General features: G+C 36.2%; 1 protein-coding gene across 18 annotated transcripts in view; it reads right to left on the reverse strand.

Annotated features, from left to right (window-relative positions):
- Positions 1-22,885, reverse strand: part of DLG1 (discs large MAGUK scaffold protein 1) — a 254,420-nt gene that overhangs the window by 213,942 nt on the left and 17,593 nt on the right. Inside the window, exon 1 of one of the 18 annotated variants that reach the window (XM_078067619.1) lies at positions 17,067-17,183. The exons of 16 other annotated variants lie outside the window; for them this stretch is intronic. In XM_078067619.1, coding sequence (XP_077923745.1) covers positions 17,067-17,168 — 102 coding nt within the window. In that variant the 5' untranslated portion in view covers positions 17,169-17,183. Of the gene's footprint in view, positions 1-1,986; positions 2,547-17,066; positions 17,184-22,885 lie in introns of those variants that run through there. One more of the 18 variants, XM_078067627.1, reaches the window with a different exon arrangement.

Below are 22,885 nucleotides of genomic sequence, written 5' to 3' on the forward strand. Positions count from 1 at the left end.
TAAGAGGCAAAACAAACATCTGTGTTTAAAACATATTAATCAGAAAAAGAATGTAGAGCTATTTATGATCATCTTAAATTAGTAAATGACATTAATACTACTGAAAATAGAGGCCAAGATTTAGCAGTTCAGTAGCAGTGATGATTTAGTCATCACATCTCACAACCTAGTCATTTGCAAACATTTTAAAATAAGAGTCTTCATTATGAAGAACATACAGTTATGGGGAGAAAAAACCCAGAAAACTAATCATCATTGCTTTAGCTCAACCCACATGCCTGTTCTTAAGGGTATCCATGGTAGCAGTGATGCAACATGCCAACCCAGCTCCCCGTGCCTACACAAGTGGGAGAGAGGGGAGGCGGATGATGGAAAAAAATCTCACTTGGAAAGGTGTTTTAGTAATAACATGATAGAATTACATCAACTATATTGTCAGACTTTAAAAACACATATAAAAACCATAAAGCTCTCTAAAGATCAGAAAAAAGAAAAGATCCAAGAGAGAAAACATGTAACAATTTAGCTGAAAAGAAAATTAAGAATTTTCCTCTTCCTGCTGTAGTCATTAGTTAAATGTTCAAGGGTTTTATTTCTAATAATAGATGAAATTATTTTAATTTAGCTCTTTCAAAAGTAACTACAAATAATGTTTTAGGCTTCCTAATTTCCAACCTACATCTTTTCTATTTTTTCTTTAACAGTTACATAATAAAAATGTAGAAAAACTTTACGACTTTCCATACAACTTTTTTTTAACAATAGCAGCTCTCTTTTGTTTAGAAAGGGTCAAATGCAAAAAAAAAAATTTTTTTTTTAATTAAGAAGGGTAAGGATGAGAGAAGAGTGAGCATTTCAAATAACTTGGCTATAATATAAAAAATAAAAAACAAAAACCATAAAAAGAACTCCTGGAGGAAAAAGAAAAAAAAACCAAAACCTGTCTTCTAGGCTTTTTGCCCTTTAAACATTAAGAATATTTAATAAGACATTTTACATAGAGGTACACAGAAGACATCCCCTTATAAACAGGATGGGACCAGATAATGAGCATGTTTGTATCTGATTAAAACTCCTACTGTTGGAACTATAACTCTTTGAGCAACAAGCAAAGAAAACTAATTTCCATCAATTTTCTCACTTTTCCTTTTGTGAGAAATAATTCACTATACAGGAACAGCATACTTTCAGAATTTACAAATTTACTTACTCTTAGTACTGAACATTATTTTATAATCTCAACAATTTTGTCTAACAATCACTGTCATCTTAAGTTACGGAAATAAGAACCAACAAAGTAAACTATTCCATAAAAAACAATATGTAAATTGAAAATGTAAGCATCCTGAATCTTATACAATCATACAATGTCCACAAACTGGTGCTCAGAAATAAAAGAAACCAAACTTAGAGATTAAGTAAAGTATGCTGCACTTTGAGGACAAGGAGTAAAACAGATTTAAAAACAAGTATTTCCTTAAGGAGTACTTGTACAAGTTTAATCATTTTAAATCCAAATCAACATCTTTCCAAAGGCAACACAATCAGAACTATTTTTAAATTTTGAAAAAAAATTAACTATTTTTACAATTGATGGGAGAGTCCAGAAAATGTTCTCAAAATGAGTTATACTTTAAACCAATATGACATGTTGGGGCAAAAAATAAAATAGAAGGGGAGAACTTTCAGAATATATTTGTAAGATTTAAATATAATCAAGGCCTTATAAACCTTTGCTGTTGGGAAAAAAAGCTTCCTATAGGTCTCAGAGAAAAAAAAATCCATTCAATACACTATTTTTAGCTATCTAAAACACATTTCAGATTACCTTCCCTAAAGAATATAAACTAAGCATCACATGGATTCAACTATCTATTTTCAAATATATAACAATGTTACACTTTGTTTTCAAAATACATTATGAACAAAAAGGCCTCTCACATTCTGTCACTAACAATGAAATGGAGAAAGCATACTGTGTCTTACCTTTGTGGTTACAATGCACAGGCAATCCATTACTTTACCATTACAATATTTTATACATAAAGCAGTTTACTGCAAACTATTTTAAGTTCCATATGAATAAAAAAATTAAAGTTGTGAGATAAAACCATAGATAAAAAGTTGTAACTGTGATCAGATCTCTCCAGGATCCATTCTTAGAGGTATCAATTTTTCTACTACCTAAAATACAAGAAACCAGAATGTGTCACGTGCCCTCCAATCTTCTTTATGTAATCTATATCTGAAGAACTTGAAATTATCCCACAAAACACCATGGAAGATGTCAGGGTTTATTCCATAAGAGTTCACTGCTGCTTCAGATGCTATTTCATTAATCCCTCTTTCCAAGATATGAGGTTGACAAGGAGTCATCTGATGAAATGTTCCACAAAGAGGTTTCCCCGATATAAATTTAAATCTGCTTCTTGCTTGCTACAGTTTGGATATTCAAGAAACAATTTCCAAAAAAGAAAAATCACTAAAAAAATGCAAGCAAACATTTCTTCCACTAAACCATTTCAGCAACTGCAGCTTGCAAAGTAATGACTTTCTCAGGCAGTAATGAATGGAATATTCCATGTGGTATTTTTGAGAAGGGGAGAAGGAAGAACAAAATGCAATAATTTAAAATAGTATGTCTAAAACTTACCTCTTCTCTCTTTACTAAAAAAAAACCCAACATTTTACCAATGAAGCCAGATTTTAACTTTAGTGCCTAACTAAATCCATTTCACCTAATCCCTTACAAAAAAAAATTAAAAATTAACACCACAAAAAGATAATTACAACTTTGTAGCATTTTAAACTCTTCAATAAGACTTCATTTTAACCCAGCAGAGTAGCCTAACTACTTATGAATTATGAATTAATGTCCTGTCCTCAAGATCACTGAAACAGAGCTAGATAGGCTGACAGGGGACGAGGCAGAGGGATGCAACTGGCTTTCAGTCTCATAAGTTTGCCGCCTCCCTTTAAAAATGTACAGTAAGGGGGCACCTGGGTGGCTCAGTCATTAAGCGTCTGCCTTCGGCTCAGGTCATGATCCCAGGGTCCTGGGATCGAGCCCCGCATCGGGCTCCCTGCTCGGCGGGAAGCCTGCTTCTCCCTCTCCCACTCCCCCTGCTTGTGTTCCCTCTCTTGCTGTGTCTCTCTCTGTCAAATAAATAAAATCTTAAAAAAAAAATGTACAGTAAGGAAGAGAACTACTTGCAATTTCCATCCACCAGGTTTCCTCATGGTCTACAGGTATTATGAATGACCTCAAATTCAAATTACTAAACTGTTGCCATTTGCCTCTTATACCCCAAGTCCTATGCCTAATGTTTCAGATATCATGGGCTACATCAGCAACTTTCATTAACAAGGGTTATAAGAAAGAGTTAATACATGTATATCACTTATATCTATCATATAATAAGCAACATCATCATTATTATTGATTGGCTATCAGGTGATAGCTTTTTGTTTCAATCCTAACAGGATACACCTAAGACATATCCAGTAAAGTTTACCTTGAACAGAGTCTAACAGGACTATTGCAAGGATTAAATTAAACAATATGTGCACAGCACTAAAAATATTGCCAAGCTTGTTAAGTGCTCAATAAATGTCAGTTACAGCTGTAAATCTACATACATAAATGTAACTATAGGGGCTTGGGGTGGCCAGAAGTAAATTTCACCATGGGTGAACAGATCCTTTCACACATGCAGAACAGAGAGAGCCTGGAAATTACACGCTTCGTTGGAGACTGAGAGTACCCCCTTCTTCCCTTCCTACCACACCAACAATCTTTAGCTCCCAACATGAAAGAGTAAAGCCCACTTAAGGCTAATGACTCCTCAAATAATTAAACTTTAAACATTTTTAGGAAAAATACTGAAAACAACTTAGGTAATAGGCAAAATAAAGAGGCATGTGAAACTCTTTGGCTGGTTTTAGTGTTCTGAAATTTATGTGAAAATTTTATTATATCTAAAATAGTCTAGCCCAGAGAGAACACATTCCTACGTTTGGCAGACCTCATTAACAGCGGAGGTTGAAAATCACCATACCAAGAGTCAAAAACAGGCTCTGTAATTTTAAGGAGTCATTTTCTTTTGGGGCAGGAGGTGCGCCTCAATTTCCCCCTTTACAAAATAAAAAAAACCTCAGTAGTTTCTAAGAGTCTTTCCACTTATAAAATTCCTATGTCTCAATTTCTCAATTCATTGTATTCTAAGCTCCAATGGGGCAAAACTCAAGAATGTCTCATGTGTTTACCACTTTATCCCTAGCACCTGGTAACCACAATGTAACAGGGGTTCAATAAATATTTGTTGAATGAATAGCCTTTCTGATATCTAAACTATAAGTGATTACAAAATTCAAGAGTTCTGAAATGACCCTGAAAATCAGATATCCCATTTTCCCAGTAAAAACTAATCAAAATAGTTTTGCCAGATCAAATATAAGCCTGTGAGAATATAAATGAAATAATCAAATACCTATTTTAAATTGACTCAATTAATATATTTAACAATACATATTATTAAAATAATATGGCTAAAATATTTTATTCCACTCACATTCAGAGAACAATTACAGTCAAATTTTTCATATTCACCTTAAATGTTAGGGTCGTCATTGTAATACAGCCACTTTTGAAATCATCTAATCATTTTGATCTCAAACATCAATTTCACTTCCATCTAAGTCATTTAGATGCTGCACTTTTTGAATCCATATATTAAAATGTCACCTGACATTTTATCTCAAATCACTATTAGTACCTATTCACGTAATACACAATTTTCCCCATTTGTTATGTAGGTATATATTAGAATCTCTATAATACAGCCACTTACTTTTATTCATCAACATACTTTTTAATCTTTCAAAAAGGCTTGTATATAATATCCAATATTTGACGATTTTTAAGGTCATACTCAGCCACGATTATTTAATCTGTGTTATATTCTACACTCACTGCATTTTCTATAAACATCCAAACTTGCATGAAGGACATTTCAAGCCAGTGTGTTCTTCTTAAACTGTCATTTGTGTGCAAAATAATTTAGAAATTACCCTGTAATACGAGCAACTTTGGAAGGTCTGAAATATAAGCATTTTGGGATGGCAACATCTCACCTAATATTCAGGCACATAAGATAGTTAACAGTATTTTAGAATACCAACAGCTTTCTATATATAGGCAACTGTTTCAACCATGACAGAACAGAGAAAGGATCAACTCTCCTACCTTAAAACTAAAGAACAGGACATATAAGAAAAAAATGATTTTTAAATATTGAACAAAGGCAGTGCAAAACAGTGATCCTTGTGAGAAGAAAAACAAGTGAGGTGAGTCCCATAAATGCCTCAGGTAGACTGCCTGCAAAAAGTCTCCAGGCTGCAGCATAGGGAGGGGGGAAATAAACAAAGCCCAGCAATCTAAGGTAAGGAGAGAGATGAGAATTCAGGAAGGCCAAGGTGTCTAAAATTCATAGGTAAGAGTACCAGGGAGAAGACAGCTACATAGGGAGAGCTCCACAGATCTGGATAATTCTTCTCAAGTCTTCAGATTATTTCTGCTCAGTCAGACATATAAGGACACTTGGGGAAAGAACTGTAGAAAGAAGCAGGTAGAACAATCCCAAGAGCTCTCACAGGGCCAAAAACAATGGAAAAACTCCTAATATATAGAGCTGGGTAGAGCAGTCAGAAAAGTATAGGCACACCTCTTACTGCACTTTGCTTTATTATGGATTTTTGTTTATTTGTTTTACAAATTGAAGGTTTGTGGCAACCCTGTGTGTCAAGCAAGTCTACTGGCACCATTTTCCCAACAGCATTTGCTTACTTCGTGATTCTGTGTCATATTTTGGTAATTCCGGCAATATTTCAAACTTCATTATTCCATTTGTTATGCTGATCTGTGATCAGTGATCTCTGGTGTTACTAATGTAATTGTTTAGGGGCACCACAAACTGCACCCATATAAGACAGCAAACTTAATAAATGTTGTGTGTGTTCTGACTGCTCCACTGACCAGTTATCCCCCCCATCTCTCTCCCTCGTCTTGGGCCTCCCTATTTCCTGAGACACAACAATATTGAAATTAAGCCAATTAATAACTCTATAATGGCCTCTAAGCGTTCAAGTAAAAGGAAGAGTCACATATCTCTCACTTTAAATCAAAACTAGAAATGATTAAGATTAGTGAGGAAGGCATGCCGAAGCCAAGACAGGCTGAAAGCTAGACCTCCTGTGCCAAACAGCAAAGTCGTGAATGCAAGGAAAAGTTCTTAAAAGTGCTACTCCAATGAATGCATGAATGATGAGAGAACAAAAGAGCCTTATTGCTGACACGGAGAAAGTTTTAGTGGTCTGGATAGAAGACAAAACTAGATACGACATTCCCTTAAGCCAAAACCTAACCCAGAGTAAAATCCTAACTCTCTTCAGTTCCGTGAAGGCTGAGAGGTGAGGAAGCTGCAGAAGAAGTCTGAAGCTAGCAGAGGTTGATTTATGAGGCTTAAGGAAAGCAGCTGTCTGCCTAACATAAAAGAGCAAGGTGAAGCAGCAAGTATGGATAAAGAAGCTGCAACAAGTTATCCAGGAGATCTAGCGAATTCATGAAGGTGGCCACACTAAACAACAGATGTTCGATGTAAATGACAGCCTTCTATTAGAAGAAGATGCCATTTAGGACTTTTCATAGCTAGAGGAAAGGTCTGACTTGAAAGCTTCAAAGGACAGGCTGATTCTCTTGTTGGGGCAAATGCATCTGGTGACTTGAAGTTGAAGCTAAAGCTCATTTGCCATTCTGAAAATCCTAGGGCCCTTAAGAATTATGCTAAATCTACTCTGCCTGTGCTCTATAAATGGAATAACAATCCCTGGATGACAGCATATCTTTTTACAACATGGTTTACTGCATATTTTAAGTCCACTGTTGAGAGCTACTGCTCAGAAAAAAAGATTCCTTTTAAAATATTACTGTTCACTGATTATGCACCTGGTCACCCAAGAGTTCTGATGGAAATGTACAATGAGAATAATGTTCTTTGCATACCTGCTAACACAACAGCCATTATGTAGCCCATGAATCAAGGAGTAATTTCAACTTCCAAGTCTTAAGAAATGTATTTTGTAAGGCTATAGCTGCCATGGATAGTGACTCCTCTGATGGATCTGAGCAAAGGAAATTGAAAACTTTCTGGAAAGGATTCACCATTCTAGATGCCATGAAGAACATCCGTGGCATGAGAAAAACACTCTTCATGGGAAGAGTTCAAAATATGAACATTAAGAGGAGTTTGGAAGAAGTTGATTACAACCCTCATGGGTGACTTTGAGGGGTTCAAGATTTCAGTGAAGGAAGTAATTGGAGATGTGGCGGAAATAGCAAGAGAACTAGAATTACAAGTGAAGTCTGCAGATGTGACTGAACTACTACAACCTCATAACAAAACTTAATGGATGAAAAGTTGCTGTCCAAAATATAACACATAGGGAAAAGACTGAAAAAAAGAGGTTCTTTATCCTTTGCTACATCAAGAAATTACTAATGAGTATGCAACATTTTAATACAAATAAAGATTCTTTATTTTTTTTTTTTTTAAGATTTTATTTATTTGTCAGAGAGAGAGAGAGAGCACGCACAAGCAGGGAGAGCAGCAGGCAGAGGGAGAAGCAGGCTCCCCGCTGAGCAAGGAGCCCGAATGCAGAACTGGATGCCAGGACCTTGGGATGACCTGAGCCAAAGGCAGACGCTCAACTGACCACCCAGGTGTCCCATAAAGATTTCTTGTTTTTAAAATTTACCATTTATCAAACACTTGATATGTGTATCAGACTCTAAGTTTTGCATAAATTATCCCATGTCATACTACAAGCACCATATGAGGTGAGCTCTGTTATCATCTCTACTTTACAGATGATGAAAGAAGCAAAATTAAGCAATTTTCTCTACATTATATAATGTACAATATTTCTAAATACACAGATTCAGAAACCAAGTTACAAAATGATATGTATGTATCTCTCATTTTCAATATGTATGTATGAGCTAAATAATAATTAACATATAGGATTAGCTGAATAAATATATATCAAATGGTTAAAAGATATCTCAGAGAAAGAATGTTTAAAAAAGACTTTCAGGGGGCACCTGGGTGGCTCAGTTGTTAAGTGTCTGCCTTCAGCTCAGGTCATGATCCCAGGGTCCTGGGATCGAGCCCCGCATCGGGCTGTCTGCTCAGCGGGAAGCCTGCTTCTCCCTCTCCCACTCCCCCTGCTTGTGTTCCCTCTCTCGCTGTGTCTCTCTCTGTCAAATAAATAAATAAAATCTTTAAAAAAAAAAAAAAAAAAAAGACTTTCAGTAACTTTTTGGGTATATGTATATTTTAAGATATGCCAGGATTACGTTTGTAATCACAGATTTTTTTTTTTAAGGTAAATAACTGAAAATGAGAGAGAGCAGCAACTTTGGAAAAGGAGTGTCAGAAGCCAGGTTACAGTGTATTAAGAATGAGAAGGAAAGAAAGAAAAAAGAAGCTTAGGTAGGAAGAGAAGGTAAGCTATCGGGTCCTACTAAGAAGCACTATTTTGTTTTTCTTTTAGCAGAATCTTTAAATATATTTATAGGATAAAGAATGGTGCAAAGGCCCAAGAAAGAGAAAGAGGTTATAGATATTAAATGAGAAGAGTAAAGAATGAGATTCCAAAGAGAAAAGCATCAAGAGCAAAACAGAAGCTGTTAGCATTAATTACCTGACAAGGTGACTTTCACATAATTGAAAACATACTTTTTTTTAAAAAAAGATTTTATTTATTTGACAGAGAGAGAGAGAGACAGTGAGACAGGGAATATAAGCAAGGGGAGTGGGGGAGGGAGAAGCAGGCTTCCCGCCGAGCAGGGAGCCCGATGCGGGGCTGGATCCCAGGACCCTGAGATCATGACCTGAGCCAAAGGCAGTTGCTTAACCAACTGAGCCACCGAGGCGCCCCTCACATTCTTTTTTTTTTTTTTTAATTTTTATTCTTTTTTCAACCAACTTATCAATTCCTTCTTTAAAATCTTTTTTAATTTTCATCTTTACAGTCATATTCCATCCCTTCATCGTATTTACCCTTAATATAAGTTTTTCTTTCTTTAAAATTTGGGGAGGCAATTTCTTCTAACAGACCAAAATACACCCAAAATCTAGTATGTGGCTCTGTTCTAATCACCAGCCTGATCATATTCTTTTTTTCTTTTTCCCCCTTTCTTTTCTCCCTGGTTTTGAGTCTCCTCTGATTTGTTTAGTGTATATTTTTCTGGGGTTGCTGTTACCCTTTTAGCATTTTTTTAGCATTATGTTCTCTCATTCACCTGTTCTCCTCTGGACAAAATGACAAGACAGAAAAACTCACCTCAAAAAAAAGAGCAAGAGGCAGTACTGACTGCCAGGGATCTAATCAATACAGACATTAGTAAGATGTCGGAACTAGAGTTCAGAATGACGATTATAAAGATACTAGCTGGGCTAGAAAAAAGCATAGAAGATACTAGAGAATCCCTTTCTGGAGAAATAAAAGAACTAAAATCTAACCAAGTTGAAATCAAAAAGGCTATGAATGAGGTGCAATCAAAACTGGAGACTCTAACTGCTAGGATAAATGAGGCAGAAGAGAGAATTAGTGATTTAGAGGACCAAATGATAAGGAATAAAGAAGCTCAGAAAAACAGATATAAACAACTACTGGATCACGAGGGGAGAATTCTAGAGATAAGTGATACCATAAAGCGAAACAACATTATAATAATTGGTATCCCAGAAGAAGAAGAAAGAGAAAGATGGGCAGAAGATATATTGGAGCAAGTTATAGCAAAGAACTTCCCTATTTTGGGAAGGAAACAGGCATCAAAATCCAGGAGGCACAGAGAACCCCCCTCAAAATCAATAAAAATAGGTCAACACCCCGACATCTAATAGTAAAACTCACAAGTCTCAGAGACAAAGAGAAAATCCTGAAAGCAGCTCAGGACAAGAGGTCTGTAACCTACAATGGTAGAAACATAAGACTGGCAACAGACCTATCCAGAGACCTGGCAGGCCAAAAAGGACTGGCATGATATATTCAGAGCACCAAATGAGAAAAATACACAGCCAAGAATACTATATCCAACTAGACTGTCATTGAAAATAGGAGGAGAGATAAAAAGCTTCCAGGACAAACAAAAACTAAAAGAATTTGCAAACACCAAACCAGCCATACAAGAATTATTGAAAGGGGTCCTCTAAGCAAAGAAAGAGCTTAAAAGTAACACAGACCAGAAAGGAACAGAGACAATATACAGTAACAGTCACCTTAAAAGCGATACAATGGCACTAAATTCGTATCTTTCAATAGTTAACCTGAATTAATGGGCTAAATGCCCCAATCAAAAGACAGAGGGTATCACATTGGATGAAAAAACAAGGCCCATCAATATGCTGTCTGCAAGAGACTAATTTTAGACCCAAAGACACTTCCAGGTTTAAAGTGAGGGGGTGGAAAACCATTTACCATGCTAATGGACATCAAAAGAAAGCTGGGGTGGCAATCCTTATATCAGACAAATTAGATTTTAAACCAAAGACTGTAATGAGATGAGGAAGGACACTACATCATACTTAAAGGGTCTATCTACAAGAAGATCTAACAATTTTAAATATCTATGTCCCTAACATGGGAGCAGCCAATTATATACGTCAATTAATAACAAAATCAAAGAAACACATCGACAACAATACAATAATAGTAGGGGACTTTAACAACCCCCTCACGGAAATGGACAGATGATCTAAGCAAAAGATCAACAGAGAAATAAAGGCTTTAAAGGACACACTGGACCAGATGGACTTCACAGATATATTCAGAACATTCCATCCCAAAGCAACAGAATACACATTCTTTAGTGCACATGGAACATTCTCCAGATTAGATCACATCCTGGGTCACAAATCAGGTCTCAACCAGTACCAAAAGACTGGGATCATTCCCTGCATATTTCTGGACCACAATGCTTTGAAAGTAGAACTCAATCACAAGAGGAAAGTTGGAAAGAACTCAAATACATGGAGATGGAGGCTAAAGAGCATCCTACTAAAGAATGAATGGGTCAACCAGGAAATTAAGGAATTAAAAAAATTCATGGAAACAAATGAAAATGAAAACACAACTGTTCAAAATCTTTGGGACACAGCAAAGGCAGTCCTAAGAGGAAAGTTTATAGCAATACAAGCTTTTCTCAAGAAACAAGAAAGGTCTCAAATATACAACCTAACCCTACACCTAAAGGAGCTGGAGAAAGAACAGCAAATAAAGCCTAAACCGAGCAGGAGAAGAGAAATAATAAAGATCAGAGCAGAAATCAATGAAATAGAAACCAAGAGAACAGTAAAACAGATCAACAAAACTAGGGAGCTGATATTTTGAAAGAATAAATAAGACTGATAAACCCCTGGCCTGACTTATCAAAAAGAGAGGAGAAAGGACCCAAATAAATAAAATCATGAATGAAAGAGGAGAGATCACAACCAACACCAAAGAAATACAAACAATTATAAGAACATATTATGAGCAACTATATGCCAGCAAATCAGATAATCTGGAAGAAATGGATGCATTCCTAGAGACCTATAAACTACCAAAACTGAACCAGGAAGAAATAGAAAACCTGAACCACTAAGGAAATTGAAGCAGTAATCAAAAACCTCCCAACAAACAAGAGCCCAGGGCCAGATGGCTTCCCAGGGGAATTCTACCAAACATTTAAAGAAGAATTAATACCTACTCTTCTGAAGCTGTTTCAAAGAATAGAATTGGAAGGAAAACTTCCAAACTCGTTTTATGAGGCCACCATTACCTTGATCCCAAAACCAGACAAAGACCCCATCAAAAAGGAGAACTACAGACCAATATCCCTGATGAACATGGATGCAAAAATTCTCACCAAAATACTAGCCAATAGGATCCAACAGTACATTAAAAGGATTATGCACCACGACCAAGTGGGATGTATTCCTGGGCTGCAAGGTTGGTTCAACATCCGCAAATCAATCAATGTGATACATTAATTAAAGAAAGAACAAGAACCATATGATCTTCTCAATAGATGCAGAAAAAGCATTTGACAAAGTACAGCATTCTTTCTTGATTAAAACTCTTCACAGTGTAGGGATAGAGGGTACATACCTCAATATCATAAAAGCTATCTATGAAAAACCCACAGTGAATATCATACTCAATGGGGAAAAACTGAGAGCTTTTCCCCTAAGGTCAGGAACACGGCAGGGATGTCCACTATCACCACTGCTATTTAACATAATACTAGAAGTCCAAGCCTCAGCAATCAGACAACAGAAAGAAATAAAAGGCATCCGAATCGGTAAAGAAGAAGTCAAACTCTCACTTTTTGCAGATGATAGGATACTTTATGGGGAAAACCCAAAAGACTCCACCCCAAAACTGCTAGAACTCATACAGGAATTCAGTAAAGTGGCACGATATAAAATCAATGCACAGAAATCAGTTGCATTTCTATACACCAACAAGACAAAAGAAAGAGAAATTAAGGAGTCGATCCCATTTACAACTGCACCCAAAACCGTAAGATACCTAGGAATAAATCTAACCAAAGAGGCAAAGGATCTGTACTCAGAAAACTATAGAATACTCATGAAAGAAATTGAGGAAGACACAAAGAAATGGAAAAACGTTCCATGCTCATGGATTGGAAGAATATTGTGAAAATGTCTATGCTCCCTAGAGCAATCTACACATTTAATGCAATCTCTATCAAAATACCATCAACTTTTTTCAAAGAAATGGAAGAAATAATCCTAAAACTTGTATGGAACCAGAAAAGACCCCAAATAGAGGAATGTTGGAAAAGAAAAGCAAAGCTGGTGGCATCACAATTCCAGACTTCAAGCTATTACAAAGCTCTAATCATCAAGACAGTATGATACTGGCACAAAAACAGAAACACAGATCAATGAAACCGAAGAGAGAGCCCAGAAATGGACCCTCAACTCCACGGTCAACTACTCTTCGACAAAGCAGGAGAGAATGTCCAATGGAAAAAAGACAGTCCTCTTCAACAAATGGTGTTGGGAAAATTGGGCAGCCACATGCAGAAGAATGAAACTGGACCATTTCCTTACACCACACACAAAAACAGACTCAAAATGGATGAAAGACCTAAATATGAGACAGGAATCCATCAAAATCCTTGAGGAGAACACAGGCAGCAACCTCTTCAACCTCAGCCCCAGCAACTTCTTCCTAGAAACATCGCCAAAGGCAAGGGAAGCAAGGGCAAAAATGAACTACTGGGACTTCATCAAGATAAAAAGCTTTTGCATAGCAAAGGAAACAGTCAACAAAACCAAAAGACAACCGACAGAATGGGAGAAGATATTTACAAATGACGTATCAGATAAAGGGCTAGTATCCAAAATCTATAAAGAACTTAAACTCAACACCCAATGAACAACTAATCCAATCAAGAAATGGCAGAAGCCATGAACAGACATTTCTGCAAAGACATCCAAATGGCCAACAGACACATAAAAAAGTGCTCAACATCGCTCGGCATCAGGGAAATCCAAATCAAAACCTCAATGAGATACCACCTCACACCAGTCACAATGGCTAAAATTAACAAGTCAGGAAACGACAGATGTTGGTGAGGATGTGGAGTAAAGGGAACCCTCCTACACTCTTGATGGGAATGCAAGCTGGTTCAGGCACTCTGGAAAACAGTATGGAGGTTCCTCAAAAAGTTGAAAATTGAGCTACCCTATGACCCAGCAATTGCACTACTGGGTATTTACCCCAAAGATACAAATGTAGTGATCAGAAGGGGCACCTGCACCCCAATGTTTATAGCAGCAATGTCCACAATAGCCAAACTATGGAAAGAACCTAGATGTCCATCAACAGATGAATGGATAAAGAAGATGTGGTATGTATGTATACACACACACACACACACACACACACACACACACAGGAATATTATGCAGCCATCAAAAAACACGAAATCTTGCCATTTGCAACGACGTGGATGGAACTAGAGGTTACTATGCAAAGCGAAATAAGTCAATCAGAGAAAGACAAATATCATATGATCTCACTGATATGAAGGTAGACACTCAACTGACTGAGCCACCCAGGAGCCCCTATATTAGACTATTCTTATTCATAGGAAATGTATACTGAAGTTTTCATAGTTTAAGTGCTTGATGTCTGCAACTGATTTTCACATAGTTTACCAAAAATACACATACACAGAAAAAGCATGACAAAATGTTAGTAATTGCTGACTCTATGGATATTTGGAGGTTTGCTGTACTACATGGATGTACTATTCCCTTCATTTTACTGGAGTTGGAAGATTTTTATGATAAAGTTAGAAAAAAATATAATCACCTTTAGCCTATTATGTAATTACAGTATGGAAAAGAACACAATTCTCACTTCATTTGAACAGATACTACATGCAAGTACTACATATATTTTAGTAAATACGACAGTCTCTAGCCTCAAGGACTGATAGTCTAGTAGAGACCAAAATAACACAAAATACTATACATTTCACAGCATTTAATTACAGTAGGCATGAATACTATCAAGCAAAGGCAGAAAGTGCTATAATAGAGGCTCTGATAATCTGAGAGGTAAAGAAAGGCTTCTATCAAGAAGTGACCTCACAGTCATCCTTAATTCTCTTGTAGTGATCTCCATCTTACTCTCACAACCCATTTCCAATCTGTCCCAAATCTTTGTGTTCTACATTTAAAATATCCATAATTCAGCAACTTAGCACCCTCATTATCACCACTCTGGCTCACGCCTACATGCATCCTTAACTGGATCACTGAAACAGACTCTTAACAGGTCTCCTGCTTTTACTCTTACCACAGACTATTTTCAACAAAACAGCCTAAGTGATCCTTTTAAAGATTAAGTTAAATAATGTCACTCCTCCACTCCAAAACCCTGAAGAAGCTTTACATGATCTGCCTCTGCCTTACCCTTTGTCCTCATCTCCCACCACTCTTTCCCTTACTCACTATGCTCTAGCCATACTGGCCATCTTGCTATTTCTCATACATTCCAGTCTTATGCCTTACAGTCTTTGCACTGATTATTTCCCCAAATAGCTGCATCAACTTCCAACTCCCTGTACAAATATCATGCTCTCAATCAGGCCTATCATGAATACCCTATTAAAAATTGCAAAGTGTACTGCAAAGTACTTTGTAAAACTGCAAAGGAATCTGACATTCCTGATACCCTCACTCTGCTCTTTTTTTCCCTCCCATATCACTTACCACCTTCTAACATATTAGATAATTGATTAATTTATTGTTTATTACCTGCATTGCCACTAGATGTATGCTCCATGAGGACAGGGATCTTTGCACTTATTCAAGCACCTGGTTCAACGCGCGATACATAATAGGGGCTCAATATCTGTTGAAGAACTGACATTTAAAATAAAATGCTAAAAATAAGCAGGAGTTGGCAAGAAAGAACTTCCTATGCCGAGGAATTATTATGTGGCAACCCTGAACTAAGAGGAACCAGTGGCCAAAGAATGAAAGAGGTTTTTTTTTTGTTTTTTTTTTTTTAAAGATTTTATTTATTTGACAGAGAAAGACACAGTGAGAGAGGGAACACAAGCAGAGGGAGTGGGAGAGGGAGAGGCAGGCTTCCCGCTGAGCAGGGAGTCCGATGCTGGGCTTGATCCCAGGACCCTGGGATCATGACCTGAGCCGAAGGCAGACGCTTAATGACTGAGCCACCCAGGTGCCCCAAGAATGAAAGAGTTTTAGAAGATGAGTGGAAAAACAGGCAGTGGTCAAATAATTTAGGATTTCTGAGTCTCATTAGGGATGTCTCACCTCATTCTGAGAGGAATAGAAGCCAATGAAGGGTAATGAAATGATTTGCATTTTATAAAAATAATCTTGGAGGCAAAGTGGTCATAAACTCAAAAGGTACAAGTGTGAATGCAGATAGGCCAATTAAAGGGACCATTACAATAATCTAGGCAAAAATAGAGGGTGGTTTATACTACAGTGCCAAGAATAGAGATGCACTGAAATGCTGATTTCATGTGAAGTTTTGCAAATTGCAGTATGGATTACAAATATAAATGTGAAAAGCAAAATAAAAAGTTTTTGACAAATAATAAAGTAGGGTGACTTTACGACTTTGAAGCTGAAAAACATTCCAATAGGCACAAAGAGCATTAACCATAAATTGGTTATATATTAGATTTATTAGATTAAAGAAATATTGAAAAGATATCATTAGTAAAAGCATGCCTCAAAGTGGGAGAAAATGTACATTATACATATGTATTATACATATATCCAACAAAGGAATCGTATCCAGATAAGAGATCTACAAATTAGTAAGATGAAAGACAATCCAGGAAAAAAAAAAGGTAAGAAACTTAAATAGACACTTCACAAAAGATAGCAAAATGAACAATAAACATATGAAAAGGTATTACTATTAATCTTGTTAATGATAGGGAAAATGCAATACAACAATATGAAGTACCACTACACACCTACTGAAATAATTTATATTATTAATAAAAAGACTGACAATTAACAAGTGTTGGTAAATTTGTAAAGCAACTGAAACTTACACATACTGGTGGTTAATTATAAAAATCAGGCATAACCATTCTGCAAAACTGTTGTCATTACGTTCCAAAACTAAACATACGTGTATCATTTTCACAACTGGGTATGTAAACAACAGAAATGCATACACGGGTGCACCAAAAACTACGCACACAGTTCTGCTATAACATTTTGAAAAAGCAAATTTGTTCCAATGCAATTGATGTGTTAGGGAACAATACTAGCTAACACAAATTTCATGTTTGCTTATGTCCAATCTTGTCCACGAGAAACACTTGGTGAGAACAGAAAATTGCACCCAGATGAAACAAACCATATAGAAATACACAAAAAACACAAATTTCAGACCTTAGCTTATTGAATGTTAGGATTCATACTCACCCACACCTGTTGTGTTAACAACTCTACATCCAATTTCAGATAAATTCCTGGGCCAGCACTGCGCAATAACTCACAAGCTGCAACCCTGACACACACTCCCATAAGAAACAAGATTTTTTTTTTTAAAGTAAAATGCCGTATTTATTGTAGTACGTATGTACTCCTTAACCATTTAACATATATGAAACTGTGCTGCCATTTTTATTAAGATATATCTTTTTTTATGTATGTCACTCACCAAGTTTTGAGCTTTGAGTCTCTAACTCCATTTTCTACATATGCCCTGTAGTTTTTATTGCACAATTTTGCATTGTGTAGTGATTTTTAAGAATATATAGGTTGTGCTATGGCAAAACAGACTATAAAAGAATGTTCAAAGCAGCACTAACCTGAAACTGAAAACACAAATAGCCATCAATATACTACAGTATATTTATCTGTCATACAATGGAATATTATACAGCACAGAGAACAAAAAAACTTCCACTTGTGGATGAAATTCTCAAATTTAAGAAAAAAGAAGCTAGACATAGTACATACTGCCCGAATCTGTTAAATACAGTTTTAGGAGAGGCAAAACACATCTATGGTGTTAGAAATCAGGATGGTTCTTTGAGAAATAGGATACAGGTAGTGACTAGGAAAGGTACAAGGAAGATTTTGGGGGTACAGGTATATTTCTTTTTTAAAATGTGATATAATGTACATACCAGGAAATTCACCAAATTTTAAAACATACAACTCACTGGTTTTTAGTATACTCAGAGTTGTGCAACCATCATCACTATCTAATTCCAGAACCCATTAGCAGTCATTCCATTTTCTTTTTCTTGACCTGGTATATTCACAATGCAGTAATTCATCAAGCTATACATTTATGATTTGTGCACTTTTATGTATATATACTACCCAGTACTTCAATAATTCAAGTCAATGTTTAGAGGACTTCAGATTAAACCTGGTGGACTAAATATATGCTTTTAGCTCTGCTATCTCCTAAAATTCTACTTAAATTAAAGCAGATGGATTATTTTAAAGCACTAAATCATAAGTCAAAGAGAAGGGAAAAGAATTTATCTTCCCTACCCAGTCAGATGATTTCCTTCCCCTGAAGATGAACTCAGAAGCGCTGAAACGTGGAGCATGGAGATAGCAGGGATAACTGAAAATGAGTACATTACTGAAAGCAGACTAAGTGTGTAAAACAATACTTTTTTTTCTTTTTATAGTCATATTATACCTCCTGGTATGTAATCATTTAATAACATATAAAGGATATATAACCTGTACTTTTATGCCTGCTATTTTATATCGCATTAAGTGGCTGTACCATAATGTGTTTATCCAATTTCCTTTTTTATAAAATTTTTTAAAGTAATCTCTACACCCAATGTGGGGCTTGAACTCATGACCTCAAGATCAAGAGTTGGATGCTCTACTAACTGAGCCAGCCAGACACCCCTATCCAGTTTCTTACTGATAATCATTTAGATTGCCTCCTTGTTGATTTTTATTAATATTACAAATAATACTGCAACGAACATGCATATATATATAACTATATATTAAAAATTTTTTGTGATTAGATCTCTAACATATGCTAGATCAAAGGATATGAGTATATACTGTTGTCTTTCAGAAAGGTTGCACCACTGTACCTCCTACCAACAGTATGAGTTTCTGTTTCCTCATATTTAATTAATCTTTGACAATCAAATTAGTTAAAAATACTCCCATTATCGATTTGATATGCATGCTTTTAAAGTGAGGTTGAGCATCTCTTCAAAGGCTTATTTGGTCCATTGGTATTTCTTTTTCTCTAAACTGCCCACTCACATCCTTTGGTCACTTTTCTATAGAATGTTGATGTTTTCCTTACTGATCTGTAAAGAGGTTTTTTGAATTGAGAAGGGAGGGGGATTAGTCCTTTTCATAAATGTAACAAATTCCCCCCCAGGATATCATTTCTCAAATGTTTAATGTATCTTTTCAAGATACAGAAGTTCTATAATCAAACTTCAAACAATCAAACTTTGTGATGTTCACAAGAAATTCCACAAAGTCAGCATTCTTTTTTTTTTTTTTAAATTAAGTGGCACCATACACAGGGCTTGAACTCATGACCATGAGATCGAGACCTGAGCTGAGATCAAGAGTTGGACACTTAACTACTGAGCTACTCAGGTGCCCCCAAACTAAGCATTCTCAACGCTTTCTTTTAATTTTTCTGGATTTTGTTTGTCGTCATGCTTAGAAAAGCTTTTCCTGGGCACCTGGGTGGCTCAGTCAGCTAAGCGACTGCCTTCGGCTCAGGTCGTGATCCTGGAGTCCTGGGATCGAGTCCCACATCGGGCTCCCTGTTGGGTGGGGAGCCTGCTTCTCCCTCCGGCCCTCCCCGCTCTCATCCTCTCTCTCTCTCTCCAATAAATAAATAAAATCTTAAAAAAAAAAAAGAAAAGAAAAGAAAAGCTTTTCCTATCCAAAAATCATTAAAATGGTCATTTTATGGTTTCACTTAAAAAATACAAAACAAAAAAAACCTTTGACTCTTTGGTCTGCTTGCAATGTATTATCAAAAATAGAACTGCCATAGACTGAATGTTTGTGTCCCCACAAAATTCACATGTTGAAATGCTAAACTCCAATGTGATGGTATTAGGAGGTGGGGGCCTTTGGAAGGTGATTAGGCCATGAGGGAGGCAGCTTTGTGAATGGAATTAGTGTCCTTATAAGAGACCCTGGTGAGCTCCCTCACCCCTTCCTCAATGTGAGGACATTGAGAAAAGGGCCAACTATGAACCAGGAAATGGGCTTTCATTGGACAGCGAATCTACCTGTGACTTGATCTTGGACTGCCCAGCTTCCACAACTGTGAGAAATAAATTTGTGTTGTTTATAGGCTACCCAATCTGTGATACTCTGTTATAGCAGCCCAAAAGGACTAAAACAGGATACTGCATCCTTTTCTGTTGGAATTTCTCATTAAATCAGGCAATTTCTCCTACTCTTGCATCTTGCTTCCTGTCAAATATTCTTCCTTACCATTTCTAAAATTCACTCTTATTTTAGGATAGATTTGTTTCCATAAAAATGACATGTGCTCATTATTTTTAATAAAGTAACAAAGTACTAAAAAGAAAAAAGTCCCCATCACCTAGAAACAATCACTAATATTATGCAAACATTATTCCAAACAACGTACTAGGTAGGTACATGTTCAAAGTAGAAGACAGACATACCAAACACAAAAAAGTTCTAAGAAAATGGGATACTATCATGTCACTGTAAAAATAAATGGCATTAATTTTCATTTTACTACATAGAAGAAATAAAGTTACAAGGGCACAAATTAACTGACAAATGAGAATCTGGCAAGTTATACCAGTTACCAACTATAAGAACAACAAAAAAAGGACAAGAAAGAAAAGTGAACAAATGTTTTACAAGACAAAGATTTTCACTTTGAATAAGAGAAGCATGCCCTGGAAATTGCTCAATCTCAAATACTTTTTTGCAAAAAAACCCTCTTTATAATAACCCTATAAAAGCGAACATGAAGTAAAAGAGACAGTAAGATTGTGTTGCATGCAACTTCGTCACAAAAACATTACCTTACTATCTATCTATTTATTTATTTTAAGGAGTGGGACAGAGAGAGAGAAGGAGGGGAGGGACAGAGGCAGAGGGAGAGAGAATCTTAAGCAGGCTCCACACCCAGTGCAGAGTCCAACTAGGGGCTGGATTTCATAACCCTGAGATCATGACCTGAACTGAAATCAAGAGTCAGACCCTTAACAAACTGAGCCACCCAGGCGCCCACATTACCTTACTTTTTTATCCAAGAAGTAGTGCACAAGTGCAATAATAACCTAAATTTTGTACGAGATAAAATATTTTCATGATTCGCATATTATTTTTCAAGTTATAATCAAATAAAAACTTCCTCTGCATTTGTTTTAATTTGGGTCAGTGGATTCTCCTCAACTACAAAACTATTTCTTTAAAAAGATTTTATTTATTTATTTGACAGAGAGAAAGACAGCGAGAGAGGGAATATAAGCAGGCGAAGAGGGAGAAGCAGGCTTCCTGCCGAGCAGGGAGCCCGATGTGGGGTTTGATCCCAGGACCCTGGGATAATGACCTGAGCTGAAGGCAGATGCTTAACAACTGAGCCACCCAGGCGCCCCTACAAAACTATTAAATAAGGTGAATTAAATGATCTCTCTTTTCAGTCCTAAACATTACGCGTCCAAGAATCTAAAGAGATCAAGTCAAGGTCACTTGGCCAAGTTTTCTGTCCAAATTAAGCATAAATAAATGGAGAACAGGGGAATATACTTTCCTTCTCTTACAGTACTCTCAAAAAAAATAGAAATGAAATCTCTAAACATTCCAGGGTTTTTTTGTTTTGTTTTTTTTAAGTCCTTATGACTCTCATCCATCAGTGTGTTTCAAAACTACTTACATTTTCAGACTAGCATCTATCAGGGTATTCTGTCCTCTCTGCAAAACAGTACTTCTTTTTAACTGAACTTAGCTTGCACTCAAATTTGACATACACAGATCTTTCCCTTTTTAAAAAAATCTAGGACTTGACGGACACATCTTCATGATCCCGTTACTAAGTCCATCCATGAATGGGTATAAATTTCAAGCATACTAGAGCATTTTCCATGAGCCAAGCCCTCAGCAACATTTTAATCATATTTCCTTCTCATCCATTTTCCTAACTAATAATACCTGCCATTTATGGTCTGAAAATTCTTATTCTCCTATTCTCCTGTTAACATGTCCATAATACACCCTTTAGGAGATACAGAAACCAGCACTGCAGAGAGTATTTCTAAGTACCAGTGCCTCATTTTATAAAAGTTGAAATTTTCCAATACTGTTTTTTTTTTTTCCTTAAGATTTTATTTTTAAGTAATCTCTACACCCAACGTGGGGCTCCAACTCACAACCCTGAGATCAAAAGTTGCACGTTCCACTGACTGAGCCAGTCAGGCACCCCTGAAATTTTCCAATACTTTTGATGGAATTCAATGCATTGTTTATCTTTCTGACTGAAATCTATATGGAAATTAACTTCCAGCTTGCAGTATTATCCACTTATTTACCTTAATGAACATTTACTTTTACTGGTTACATTGAGCCAGTCATTAACTGAACAATCTCCTATAAAAATAGGCAAACCAACTATAAGAACTCTATGCTTTATATTCATAGTTGAACATAATAAATCAGACAATAGAAAAAAATAGTAAGTAATTAAGTAAGAAACTCAATTCTCTTAAAACTTAACATGTTTCCTCAAAGCAAAATTTTTAACCTAGGACAATAAATGTGAAATAAAAATTGTATTACTGGTTAATATTTAAAAAATCTATTTGGAATCAATCATAAGTGCAAATGATGTATCAACAAAAGGGAATGAAAACTTAATGATCCAAGAGTGATTAAAAAAGTAAAAATAAAAAAATAAAGACACAAAGCCAATACAACACTAGAATCTCTCTCTAATCAAAGAAAAACATGTAAGTGCAGACCAGGATTAGTAAAGAGAACTGGGAACTGGGTGTTAAGAGGTCTGAAATCCAAGGGTAGACTTGCCCAAACTAGCTAAATAAGCTGGGTCAAGTCATTCATTTTCTTTTGGATCTCAGTTTCCGAATCCTTAAAATGAAAAAGAGGGATCAGATGTGCTCCCTGCTCTAAAATTTTACAGTTCTATGTGACATAACATAAAAAAGAAAACTTAGAAACTGTCTACTTCATTACCAAAGGGTTGTCTGGTTGCCGCCCACCGCTACTTTTGCCTG

The sequence above is a fragment of the Halichoerus grypus genome, chromosome 1 (genome assembly GCF_964656455.1).
Source record: "Halichoerus grypus chromosome 1, mHalGry1.hap1.1, whole genome shotgun sequence".
Classification (NCBI taxonomy): Eukaryota; Metazoa; Chordata; class Mammalia; order Carnivora; family Phocidae; genus Halichoerus; species Halichoerus grypus.